We start from the raw sequence: 13,546 nt of genomic DNA, 5'->3' as shown, positions 1-13,546 counted from the left end.
TGGTCCCGCGTTCCAATTGACTTGTGCAGTGTCACTAAACACAGTAAGCTACGCCTCCTAAGCCATGTCGGCCGTCACGTCCCTGTATAACCAACCATCCCGTCGTGGTATAAAAGTTTCCCGCGGAGATCACAGGTACTATCCTTGTTCACATTCCCACCATGATACAACCTACCCAAAATGGCGAGCGCTATGAGCTCACAAGCCCCACGGAGATGCCCAAAGCGGGTGCATTCCTTTGGAACCAACGTATGATGATTCAGGTCACATGTCGTGGTTTTGCAACTGCACAGTACATGCAACCCGAGCCCGCGAAATATGCCTACGCGCCCAACCTCGAAGCGAAGACTTTTATGCAACCAGAGCAAAACTACTATGCTCACCACCCGGGCCGGTTCGTATACATCAAGGATGAGGAAAACGGCGAGGTCTTCTCGGCGCCGTATGAGCCGGTAAGGGCCAAGTTGGATCGCTTTACCTTCGATGTAGGCAAAAGCGACATCAAATGGCTTGTGGAGAAGTCAGGCATTCGTGTCGAGATGACCTTCTTACTACCCACCGACGATGTGGCTGAACTCTGGAGCATCAAAGTGACCAACATCTCAGGTCGCAAGCGCAATCTGAGTATCTACCCTTACTTCCCATTGGGTTACATGTCATGGATGAACCAAGAGGCGGAGTGGAATACGAACGTTGGGGGCGTGGTTGGGAGCTGTAAGACTCCGTATCAGAAAGCGGAAGACTACCCAAAGACCAAGTATCTCAAGGACAAGACCTACTTCCTCTGTGAAACCACACCAGTCTCGTGGGAAGCGAAGCAAGAAGCTTTCGAAGGCGAAGGAGGCCTACAAGCGCCATCAGCACTGAAAGAGTCACAGCTTTCGAATAGCGACGCCCGTTACGAAACCCCGACCGCAGTCGTTCAATATTGGGCTGATCTAGGCGAGAACGAAAGCAAAGAGTACAGATTCCTATTCGGTCCCGCATACGACGAAGCTGAGATACTCGACATGCGCAAGAAGTACCTGAACAAGATGGCGTTCGCGAAAGCCGCCAAAGACTACGAAGACTACATCCAGCGTGGCAGCGGTTGCGTACGTCTCGAGACTCCGGACAAAGATCTCGATAACTTGGTCAACAACTGGCTGCCCCGACAATTGTACTACCACGGCGACGTAAACAGACTTACGACCGATCCGCAAACGCGAAACTACCTCCAAGACAACATGGGCATGAGCTTCATCAAGCCAGAAGTAGCGCGCAAAGCCATCACCACAGCGGTTGGCCAGCAGGAGAAGAACGGCTCCATGCCAGATGGTATCCTTCTAGCCAAGGGAGCGGTGCTCAAGTACATCAACCAAATCCCTCACACCGACCACTGCGTCTGGCTGCCCATCGCCCTGGAGATCTACCTGAGCGAGACCGGCGACTATGCGCTGCTAGACGAGAAAGTCACCAGCATGTACGGCGACACATTCACAGTCTTCGAGCGCTTCAGCCGCGCCATGGACTGGCTGCTCTCCTCAAACGCACGAGACGACCGCGGACTTTCCTACATCGCGCAGGGCGACTGGTGCGACCCGATGAACATGGTCGGCCCCAAAGGCGTCGGCGTATCAGGCTGGCTAACCGTCGCAACCGCCTACGCCGTGAACCTGTGGGCGCAAATCTGCGAAGACGCCGACAAACCCGACGTCGCGAAGAAATACCGCACCGGCGCCGAACAAGTCAACGAATCAGCTAACGAACACCTCTGGGACGGCGACTGGTTTGCCCGCGGCATCACAGACGACAACGTAACCTTCGGCATCAAAGACGACAAAGAAGGTCGTATCTGGCTGAACCCGCAAGCCTGGTCCATTCTCGGCGGCGCAGCCTCCTCAGAGCAAATCTCAAAGATCCTTCCCCAGGTCGACGAGCAACTCACAACGCCCTACGGCGTCGTCATGTTCGGCCCGCCCTTCACCGCCATGCGCGAAGACGTCGGTCGCGTAACGCAGAAGTACCCTGGTCAAGGCGAGAACGGCTCCGTGTACAACCACGCCGCTGCCTTTTACGCCTGGGCCCTTTACGGCATCGATGAAGTGGACCGCGCGTACGCTACGCTCCGCGCTATGATCCCGGGCCCTGATGAAGAGGATTTGATTCGGAGGGGCCAACTCCCCATTTTCATTCCCAACTACTACCGTGGCGGGTATGGAATTAAGCATCTTGACCGCACGGCTGGTCGCTCGAGTCAGTTGTTCAATACTGGGACTGTGAGTTGGGTGTATAGATGTTTCATTGAAGGGCTGTGTGGGTTGAGGGGTGTAAGGGAGGGTCTGAAGATCGCGCCGAAGATGCCGAGTGATTGGGATGAGATGAAGGTGAGGAGGGAGTTTAGGGGTGCGGTGTTTGATGTTCAGATTAAGAGGGGGGATGTTAGGGATGTCAAGGTTGTGGTTGATGGGGAGGAGGTGGAGGGATGCGTTGTCAAGAATGTTATGGCTGGGAAGACGTATAAGGTGCTTGTTGAGGTGCCGAAGGCGAAGAAGAATGCGGTGAATGGGACGAGGTCGAATGGGATTAGAACGAATGGAGGACTGACGAATGGGTCGGCGACGAACGGGAATGGTATTAACGGGACGAAGTAGAGGTAGCATAGCACATGCGAGAATTTGAAGGTTTTGTTATTTGAGGCTACTTCCATCGCGTATTTGCTCAGGAGTTCTCCCCAAGGCTAGACATGATGCCATATTTCCATCTCGACGTAGAAACATCATCTACCGCCCTAACGCAAAAAGAACATTCCAACACTATTCCTCCACGTGCTCTCCGCAACTTCCTCAACAGCAACACCCTTAATCCCCGCAACAACCAGCGCCACCTTCTCCACATTGCAACTCTCATTCCTCTCCTTGACCATATCGCCCATAGTGAACTTATCTTTCTTCTTACTTCCCCAGGACCACTTTGTCGTTTTCTTCAAATACGCCTTTGCTACGTCACTAGACGCTTGAATATCGCCCCAAGGGGCATCCGTTTCAATCTGCAGCTTATCCAACGGTACATGCCTGATCATATCCAAGCTATCGCGGTCTCTGATAGCAAAGTTGTTGACGCTAAGATGTAGGCCCATACCGATCAAACTCTGCATCTGCGCTGTGGTACCGACGAAAGAGTGGACTAGGCCGGATCGTAAAGGCAGCCGGTCCATGTAAGGTTCAAGTATAGCAACGAAATCCTCGAACGCGGCGCGACAGTGAAGAAAGAGGGGTAGTTTCCATCCCGCGCTCACAATCATATCGAGCTGGCGCTTGAACACGCGTATCTGAACGTCTTTTGGGGCTTCGGCCAGCTTGTCGTAGTCGAGGCCGAGCTCTCCGAAAGCGGCTAGGAGGTGGGGCTCTTCAATCATGGTCGTCGTGATGCTATCGGACAGGCCCTTGTAGTATTCTTCTCCGCCCTCATCAGCTTCGACGGCATGGTATGGGTGAACACCGATTGTGACTCTGCATTGCTCGGGCCGATGTCGCGCTATGTCGAGGTTGAAAGACGCGTCAGATGCGTACATGCCTGTCAGCATGATTTTCTCTACTCCGGCGGCCAGTGCGCGGTCGAGCACGGCATCGAAGTCAGGCTCATGGTATTGTTTGCCCCGGTAGATGCCGGCGAACTCTTTGGCGGTTGCGGTTATGGCGACCTGGATACATCGACGTGTTGGTTCAGTCAAGTCGCGTCAACACGGGGATGGGTGGGCGCGTACGTCTGCGTACCGGAGTTTCGTAGAAGGCGCAGAGGGTGCTTCACCGGGAAACCCCTCTAGTAGCGTCGGGGTTGACATTGTATGTCTAGATGGAGGAATGTGATCTGTGCAGCATCGAGGCGATATGTGTTCGCGAGGTGCGTTACTTTCGGAAGTAACACTTCCGATCTCGGAATCGTATTGGTCACGTGCAGTAAAGTGGATCAAATGGATCAAGTCGCTTGGATTCAGGCCGCGGCTGCTCTCCGCCCACAGGCTTCATGCATGAAACACTTTCATCGCGATGATATTCATCTGATAGTTGAGATGCACTCTTACAAAGATAACCCATTCCGAACAACAGCCACGTAACCTCCCTTTGGACAGAAGAACGTCCCTTCTTCGTTGATCAGAGCTGTCTCTAACGAGCTCGTATCGAGCCAATCCCGCGGCAGGAAGAAATGCTTTTGCATGCCATCTATACCGCTGTCTAGATCCCAAGTACAAAGCTGATTGTCGTGGTCTAAGTATGCGACTCTTCCTTTTGTGATACCTACTAGTCGTTTCGCGCGTCGAGCGAGTTCTGGTGTGCATTCTGGTCTAAAGGACGCGATTCGTGATTCGATTGTGCGAGACATTCTTATCGCTTCCACATGGAGACCAGAATGAGAGAGTTGCGATACGACTCCCTGATAATGGCTCGCTGGTAGAGTGCCGTACAAGATCTGTCCACTTGATGGGACGGCTTCCGCCCACACCACGACCTTCTCGATGTGATCATGCTTTTGCGGCTCTGAACACTCTTCCGGTTCTAGTTCCGGCTCGGATTCGATCGCAACGCTGACTTGTATGCTCATTGTAGACCATTGGTAGCTTGTTAGTAATTGGGGCTCAAGCCAGATGAGTGACGCCATATCTAGAGGATCCTGTACCCAACAGCGGCGCTGTCTGGATCCCCAATCCTTGAACCACAGCCGCTCCTTTGATCGTGTGTCGTATAGCTGATCGGTTGATGACGTCGATATCAGCAGATATTGCTCATCTGGACTAAAGACGAATTGATGTACGGGTTCTGACACCCGCGCATCTAGCACCGGGTAGACGCGCCACTGGTCCTTGGCCTTCGATTCTAATCGCTTTGCGATGACGCGAGCAGAGTCGTCGCTCGATACCATGTATCGCCCGGATGGTGACCATTTCATACAAAGTACGGATGTGGTCGATGAGTGAGTGTAGACTTTGCGGATTGGGGTACCAATTGCAACTTCGTGGATGATAACCGAGCCATCGTCCCTCCCGCAACAGTAATATGCATCAGATCCGCTACTGGCAATCGCCGATACGAAGGCCTTGGTATTGTCGATCTGAGACATGGTCGGCTCACTAGAGACCAAGCTTAGTTCATCTAGGCTGGACTCATCCTCCATGTCGTGCTCATCGGGGCGAACGAGAACGTCTGGCTCCCAGACGTTACATACCGAATCTCTCACATCATATAGCCGCTGACCATCTGGGCTAAATGCCACGTCCCTTACGAAGTCGTTGACGCTGCCAAGCTGGTATATCAGAGAAAGGCGCGGAAAAGCCCACACGCTGATCGTCCCACTGTGATCTGACGTGAGTAAAAGACTGCCTTCAGAATTGGTAGCAATCTCGCGGGCTTTCAGGTGAGGATAAGCAAGTTGCTGATCATCAAATAGTCGCCATTCTACCAAGTCGGCATTTTGACAGATAATGAAGAGCGAACCGCCGTCGACTTGCCAATGAAGATCTTCTGGGCCTAGAAGTGATGTTATAGACGAGCGGAGCCGGCGTATCCGAGCTGGTTGGAGCGCAGTAGCTTGGAAGTGCCAGATCAGAGGCACTTTGCCACGCCAAGCTATGGCGACAGCGGTCGCGGCTGGGTTGATTGCCATAGCTGTGGGGCAACCATTGTACTCTTGACTTGGCGATTCGAATACAAGATGCTGCACTATGCTTGATGTCGAAAGATCGTATACAGTGATAGAGCAGTCGTCAGACCCAATGACTAGATGCGCGTCGTCGTTGGCGAAAGATATGGCGATGATTCGTTTCGTCGTTAAGTTGTCAATTCGCGACGTCAACCGACCAGACGATAGCTCCCATACCGCGCAATGGCTGGGACTTGCTGTCGCCAACAACGTTCCACTCTTGTTGAGTTTCACCACCGCCACGTACTCACCTACTTCGATTTGACGTGCTTTCTCACATGTTTCAGTATGCCACACAAGGATTCTACCGATAGTGCTGATCAACGTGACGAAATATGAATCTGTAGCCAGTACCTGCGAAGCAATGTATTCGTCGCCTACGCTGACACGAGCTAGGCGATCGTCCCAGCCATCGGAAGGAAGTCCAGTAACTGTGAGCTCTCCCGCTTTGCGCTCTCCATAGGTAAGAGTGAACATCGAACCTTTCGGACAGAAAGGTATGATATCTCGGTAGATTGCCGGTGGTTTCGCTAGGAGAATGAATCCAAATTTACCAACAAGTCTGATGAGATCGATTGCCCATGACTGCAGCCACTTTGGATCATCCTCTGGTAATTTTGTCAGGCTGTCCAACACGGGAGACGAGTCTTTGTGCATTCTAGCGTGCTTTTTCCTCTTTGCATAAGCTTTCAGATACCTCGCTGATCTCGTCAAGTAGCGTAGGTTTGCGGACAACGCGATAGCCTCAATCCACGAGAGACAGTATGAAGAGAAGAACATCTTTAGTGCGTTTGTGATTTCTGTACTTGCCGTTGGGGATTTAGAAACATGATATGCCCAATAGCATGTAGCATAACCCAACAGAGGAGCACCTTGTTCGGCTAGGAGAAGGCGATTGCTCCGAATGCCTCGTTTCGGATCAACATCGGCTATTGATATTGCACGGAATGTTCGAGGCCAAGTATCTTGGGACAGGTACCCGAGACAACGTTCCGCAATCTGGAGATGGGCCTGGCGAGGTTGAATGAAAGCGATTCTGGTAGCTTGATTGGTTGTAAGAAACTGGCGGGCAGTGTCATGGATTAAAGATATTTTACCATTGTCAGTAGTGACAAAGTGTGCACAGATCTGATTGACGGTGTCTTCAAGATTCAAAAAGCCGGTGAATGTAGGTTCGAGAGCAAGCTGTAACTCCTCTAGTCTTAAGGGGCGCCAGCTGCAACTGACCCATGATAGTAGCATGTGTGCGAGGCTTTGAGTCTTTTCAGGCTGTGAAAGGAGCTTGGCTAGCATTTGTTCGTAAAGACCCACCATGCCCGCTGGTAGTCCGGTCAAGGCCTTATCAATGTCATCTCGGGTATGACAGCTTTGGCGGAGGGACTTCAAGCAAAGACGAACCCAGAGGAACGATCCGGAAGCTTTTGCCAGTATCTTGTCGACAATGTCTTGTTGAACAGTCTCGGCAGCTGCCAAGATATCGCGTATGGAAGTGGCCACATATGCTCGTATGTCTCTCGCTGTATCGGTTTCTGCCAAGAAGCGTACAGTGACCGGAGATCCTTCGCCCTTAGTTGCAGTGGGTACCTTCATGGGCCTGCTGCTCAGGAAGACCTTGATAGTGGTGGTCGACCGTATTCTCAGGAGAGAGTTGATGACTAGTGAGTGCAAATCGGCCTCATCTATTCCGTCAATTATCCAGAATAGTGGCTGTGTGAATGCAATCTTGAAGATAATGCCTTCAAAGACCTTCTCCCATATCGTGCGAAAGTTTTGATCTTGCGAAGTGAACTTGATGCCAGTTTCATCATGGAAAGAGAACAAGGCTTCTCGGAAAGGTTGGCTCTTTTGAGCAAGCTGCGAAGCGATGCTACGAAGACAGTATGCGGCAGTTCGTTTTGTCTGGTGTCCTGTCGAGAAGAAATGATGCTGACAGCTCGCTTGTTGGTCCTTCAAGTGATGTGCCACCATACTGGAAAGAGCCGTCTTGCCGCTCGCGGGTAGTCCGAATAGCCAAAAGACCGGAGCAGCTCGGTCACCCACTGAGCTTTTCCAACGTGTGAAGTCCGACTTTTGTAAAAGCCATTGGCCGGTCCCGTCCATAATCCTGCCGTGTCTGGATTTGAGATCGTCTTCAGTATCTTCGTGGACGCCCAGAATTGCGGCGATCTTTTGGCTGTCTTCGATGCGATCGATGACATCGACAGCAGGCGCTGTCCATACATCAGCACTTCTGAATTTTGCAAAGATGCAACGGCATGAGTCATACCTTCAGCTGGTGAAGCCTCTCTAGCAAAATGGCTGATCGTGTTTCTCACTCTTACGTACTGAGTGTCTGTAGGGCTCTTGAACTTGCATATGGTGTGGTGGTTTGCGCGTAGTGAGCCCGACATTTCTCCGGGTAACTGAAGGACAGCCGAATCTTTCTCCACGATCTGTGGGCGTCAGTCCAGGATCACAGCATGAAGAAGGGGGGCGACTACCATCGCATCTTTGAGTCCGATGCTGGTCTTCTCTGTTTCGAAGTATGACATCAAGGCAAGGTCATGACAGTGGTGACGGAACTGCTCGTTGATTTCGTGAAGGGCATTACTGTGTAACTGGAGCTCAGCGACATAGCTTTTCGATGGTGGGCCCAAAGGAAGGCTTGCAAGGATATTGTTCAAGGTGGAGGCCGACTGCGCCCCGCGGTGCGGAGTTGCGAGGAAGATGATGCCGTGAAACGAAGCCGCGATGTCGGCGAATTGCGAATCTTGTATGCCCAGCAGATATGCCTTTTTGACCACTAAGCCACCCATCGAGTGGGCAATGAAAATGATCTTTTTGGGCTTGATAGCACTCCCGTTCGAGCTTGTGAAGGTCAAAATCTGAAGCAAAAGGTCTTTCGCGAAGTCGGAGATATTGAGATTAGCTCCTGCTCCTCTCCAATTCGAATCGTAACCAAACGTGAAGACCCTCCATGTTGACAATGCTCCTTCATGTTCAAGCCAGCTAGGCCAGAAGTTGTTCAAATCGCGCTCCCAGCTCCATGTGGTCCATGGGTGACCTCCCAAGCCATGCACAAAGACTATATCGCCGCTTGGTTCAAGCCGATCGGTCACGAGATGTAGTCCCAAATCGTCGCGGGATCGATGGCTATGGGCTATCGGTCTGCCGAGGACACCTGCATTGAGTGTGCTTGTGGTCGATATCAACGAACCGCTTCTATAGGGTACGCTGGCCTTGAACCTGGAGGAGGCTATAGAGGTATCTTGCCCGCTGTCGGTAGACTGGGGCTCCGTCCGGTGAAAGGTTGACTCGGTGTCTAGGCCGTCGTTGTCATCGCTTTCGGGTGTCGGCTCTGATCGCAATCGGAGCCTATGAAGCTTCGTCAATTTAGCTATCATGCACAAGGCTGAGATCAGATATGCTTACTACACTCGGCCTCGATGCCATCGAAGATTACCATGTGTCACTTAGCCACGAAGGCATGTGCAGCATGGAGGATAGCCTTGAAGAATGGTTGTAATGACTTCGCCATCGCATCCAAGGCTGTGAAATTGAGGTACGTCAAAGGATTTGAGAGGCTAATTAGTCAGGCCTCCGGGCTGCTTCCCAAGGTTGCAAGGACGGGAAGATAGCTGGCTCTGTGGTGCGGGGTACCCTCAGCTCGTGTGTCAGCCTCTCTGCCGTGCCGCATATGCATGCTCCTCTTGTGAGTGTGATCGAGTACTGTCGTCCAGCAATCCCCTCACCTATTGGCTATCTCTGTGCCCACCAATATAAGCCCACGCGGGTTGCGACATTTCGGCCAATCATCGTTCAGCGGCTATTCGGCGAAGGAACACAGCGCCTTCCACTGACGACATCGTCCGCTGCGGCGGCCCGTGCTTATCGAGGGAGGCTCACCCTACGCTCACTAGAAGCCTTCTCTCATCAACACCAGACGCTAAGACATGATGGGTACGACTGCGACAGAAGACGTCCACACCATAGGCAAGATCGCCATAGGCAAGGCGCAAGCGAACTTGGAAGAGACGCCAACCGAACCGTTTCTGCCACCGCAGGCCAGCGGCTCGTACAAGGTTGACGAACGGGTTGTCGCAGGTAATGTCGCAATAGCCGTTCATGTCCGGCACTTACCTTAGGCCAGCATTCCCTATTTCTGGAACTCAGGTAGCAGATGCATACAACTATGGAGAATCGCTGTGGGGTAAGACGGCCAAGCTCGTGGTCCGACTTCCAACGGGGGAGAATGACAACTACTTTCTGAAGGTTTGGCTGATTGTGGAACCTTGTGAGAAATTCGGGAACTGACGCCTCGGAGGTTGTAACTCTCGGAAAGATAGGAAGGCACATGTGCGAAGGCGAATACGAGTCGCTCAAAGCCATCTATGCCATCTCGCCCTCGTTCGTCCCCCAGCCATATGCCTGGGGCAAGCTCGAAGGGGCAGACGAGACATATTTCTTGCTTGCGGCTTTTCGAGATGTTGGTGAACAGGTAAGCGTGCTTCAGTATGGTTTCGTAGACCCAGATGCTAACCTTAGAAGCCCGCAGATCCGGTCAAGCTGGCTGCGGGACTCGCTGACATGCATCAACGGTCCGTCTCACCGACTGGCAAATTCGGATTCCATTTCTCGACATGTCATGCCCGAATTGCTCAGGCTGTCGATACATGGGAAGACTCTTGGTGTACCCTATATGGCCGACATCTAGGCCATGTCATGGAGCTGGCTAAGCCGATCCTCAATTGGCCTGAGTTCGACGTAGTATGCGATCTTACGCTCCAGAAGGTTGTACCCCGTCTTTTGTTGCCGCTCCAAGCAGAAGGTCGTGTGCTAAAACCGTGTCTCATCCATGGTGATTGTTGGGATGGGAACACCGCGATGGACGCTAAAACGGGTGAGGCTTTCGTGTTCGATGTCTGCTCCTTCTACGGGCACAACGAATACGACACTGGTAATTGGAGAGCGCCGCGTCATCGTTTGAGCAGTAAGGCATACATCCGGGCCTACAAGCGCAACTTCCCGGTGTCTGAACCTGTCGAGGACTGGGATGCACGCAACCTGCTATACTCGTTAACATTCAATATCGGCAACACGATCTACATCCCAGGATCCCAGCAACGCGAGGTCGTATATGACGATATGACCACGCTGTGCAAGCTCTTCTGCCCGGATCAGTTGAAGGCCGCTATGGAAAAACTCAAGAGAGATGCCGCTGGCGTCAAGAGCTTGCAATCGGGTCGCGCGAGGATTGATGAGGTTGTCGGTAACACCGAGGCGGGTGCGCAGGAAGAAGAAGAAGAGGAAGAAGAGTTGCCACTCTGATGGGTGTCTTGCCGCACCACCACGCGCCGGTCTGTACGCATGCATTACCCAGTGATACTGTGATGCACAGAAGCTTTATATCGTAATGAATGATGATTTTGAGATGACAGCGCGTATGTGTGTTGATGAGGTTCGGTGATGGCAGATGGCAGCCACGCGGGCGCGTTTTCGGCTGTCAACGCGTCATCAGGCGGCGCTACCAGCTTTTTGCTGACTAAGCAACCCCTTCGCTCCTTCGCAGCCCCTTTGAACAGCGACCAAATCATACTCATTCTTCATTTTTGTGTATCGCTCATTGTGAAACATGTCATGCCGTATGGGTATTCTAGCTCAATGAGATCAGTTGGCTCGTCTACAGAGAGCGGTCTGTTGATGAATCGTACATGAGTCTATCTTACGCGTGGTATCTGCAGGGGACGTGCGTCAAACATCGCGCAGAAGAAGTCGAGACTTGCATCTTAATGGGGTTCATGCGAGCGTCAACTAGACCTGGATTACACACTACTACTGCTTTGTCCTAGGATGGATTACGACCTCGGGATAGTCGTGTCCTATGACCTACGAACACACCCATATGTCATCATTCACCATCTACTCCGCGACGTTGATACCATACGCGGCATACGGAAATTCATCGAGACTAACCCTTAGCTCCGCCATAACATCATCCGATATGAGTCGACCGTCTTTAGCAGTGACAGGGCTTCTCGCGTCTCCTTCCACTGGCGTTCCATACTCAAGCACGGTACCATCTTCCTCCGTCCTCCCCATAAGAATATCCATTTCCCGCCCTTTACAAACCTCCGCAAGCCCAGGATGTGGCACCCAGACAACACGCATACCCGCCCTTCTCGCTGCCTCTACACCTGCTATTGAGTCTTCAAACACTAAGCACTCTGCAGGCTCCAATGTGCGCTCGCCGCGTGCTGTCTCAGCAGCGTTCAACCTCTTCAAAGCGAGCAGAAAGATATCAGGCTCCGGCTTCTTCTTGATATCAGACATCTCTGGATCATCGCCGAAGACATGGAAGGCTGGATCATCAAACGCCGCATTGATAGCAGGTATATGCGATGTCTTCAGTGCGAACTTTCGCTGACCCGCTGAACTCGCTAACGAAAGCAACACAGGCGGTAATGTCTTTGTTTTTAGGGTTGAGAGAAGACTTTCAACACCTGGAAGCACTTTACTGTTTTCGAAGAGATGTGTAAAACCTCTTTCTTTCGCAGACCATTCAGCTGGCGTGAGGGGTACCTGTGCCCAGTCTAGTAAACGCTTGGTACCCTGTACTAAACGTTAGCACGACGGGACAAAATGATAGGCCTGAGCAACACAGACCTTTGTGCCTCTGCTTTGCTGTGTCGCCTTGATTGCCCATGGGTACTCTGGTCTTCCATACTCGCGCAGTATGTTGTTGTAGATATCTGTGTAGATGTCTTCTGAGTTGATGAGCGTGCCGTCTACATCGAAGATGCAGGCGCGTACAGGTGGCAGCGAAGCCATGGGATCTACAGCTGATTGAGCGCGATCTGGGCGCTCTCTCTTGGCTTCAGTCGTGCAAGATGATCTGCTCCAAGGCTGGGCAGCTGAAGGACCCTGATCTGCCCGCGGGCGGACCTGAGCATTTACCCCGCGGTCACTAACCGCATCAGGAATAGTCGCCACGCAGCATGGGAAGTGAATACGCTTGACGGCACCGTTCAAGATGCGCGCCTTCTATCTCTGAGACTGCTAGCAAGTGGCTTGCAACTTAGACGAGATCTCCGACTGGGGATCAATTCATGGCAGCTGACTACCACGCCTAGTCGTAGTACTTACAGTCTAGTAGACTCTTACACGGGCCGCTCTAGTCTATCTTTCGCATCTGCCCCTCATCTCTTGCACAGCCTTCAGCTAGAGGTACATCGTCACACCAATGCGCTACAGCATATTCGGCTGCAGTAACCGAGTATCAAGGTCGGCGAGGAGAATGAATTTCGTGGCGAAGGATGAAGTTCGCGAATCCTCTGCCCTCGGCTTGCCAGCGAAGTCCACCTGAGGTGAGCATCCAATACACTACGATGGCGCCGCAGAAGTCAGCCAATATCTCGTCTACACCAATATACCAATAGCGAACGATAGTAATATCAGCCCGCACGAATTCCCAGTTGCTTCAGCTATCGATACACCAGCCCACCAGTCCTGTCAACACCCTCAGACTTGCAAGTTTCCTAATCCAGATCTACACACTCCAATATATGCCAAGGGTACAGCCGCACATGTATCGATTCTCTGCGGTCAGCTACAACTCTCCAATCAGCACTATCGGACATGCTCGCTCTGCGTTCATCTACCACTGCGTCTATGTCAGCCCAACGGGACCTCAGTATCTGAGTATGTAAGCTATCCTGTTTCGGACCTACTACCAACCATCGCTCCATCCCGTTCCGATTACATGTCTGCAGATACGAAATGCCAATACACCGAAGTGGACATCTTGCATACATCCCACCTCCTCTTCGCAGCTTAGGTCGCGATAGAAGCAACACCCCACTCATACCAACACCGCCTTGTAAGTGACATACAA

General features: G+C 52.1%; 4 protein-coding genes across 4 annotated transcripts; 2 read left to right on the top strand and 2 right to left on the bottom strand.

Moving 5' to 3' along the window:
• Nucleotides 1-161: 161 nt before the first annotated feature.
• Nucleotides 162-2,633, top strand: J4E79_011459 (uncharacterized protein; the record flags this gene model as incomplete). Its single annotated transcript, XM_049360288.1, has 1 exon — nt 162-2,633. One exon carries the CDS (start codon nt 162-164, stop codon nt 2,631-2,633), a length of 2,472 nt encoding a protein of 823 aa, XP_049205240.1.
• Nucleotides 2,634-2,770: 137 nt separating this feature from the next.
• Nucleotides 2,771-8,066, bottom strand: J4E79_011458 (uncharacterized protein; the record flags this gene model as incomplete). The annotated part of the gene is made up of 7 exons (XM_049360287.1): nt 2,771-3,682; nt 3,746-3,830; nt 4,064-5,184; nt 5,472-5,504; nt 6,031-6,284; nt 6,774-7,886; nt 7,943-8,066. 7 exons carry the CDS (start codon nt 8,064-8,066, stop codon nt 2,771-2,773), a joined length of 3,642 nt encoding a protein of 1,213 aa, XP_049205239.1.
• Nucleotides 8,067-9,611: 1,545 nt separating this feature from the next.
• J4E79_011457 (uncharacterized protein) lies at nt 9,612-10,983 on the top strand (the record flags this gene model as incomplete). Its single annotated transcript, XM_049360286.1, has 3 exons — nt 9,612-9,759; nt 10,002-10,153; nt 10,201-10,983. The coding sequence occupies 3 exons, from the start codon at nt 9,612-9,614 to the stop codon at nt 10,981-10,983; spliced, it is 1,083 nt and encodes a 360-aa protein (XP_049205238.1).
• Nucleotides 10,984-11,574: 591 nt separating this feature from the next.
• J4E79_011456 (uncharacterized protein) lies at nt 11,575-12,483 on the bottom strand (the record flags this gene model as incomplete). Its single annotated transcript, XM_049360285.1, has 2 exons — nt 11,575-12,264; nt 12,319-12,483. 2 exons carry the CDS (start codon nt 12,481-12,483, stop codon nt 11,575-11,577), a joined length of 855 nt encoding a protein of 284 aa, XP_049205237.1.
• Between the last annotated feature and the right edge of the window lie 1,063 nt (nt 12,484-13,546).

Source organism: Alternaria viburni (assembly GCF_023758015.1).
Source record: "Alternaria viburni strain BMP 2772 chromosome Unknown scaffold_42, whole genome shotgun sequence".
Lineage (NCBI taxonomy): Eukaryota > Fungi > Ascomycota > Dothideomycetes > Pleosporales > Pleosporaceae > Alternaria > Alternaria viburni.
Note: the sequence above shows the minus strand (reverse complement) of the source record. Positions and strands in the feature narration are given on the sequence as shown.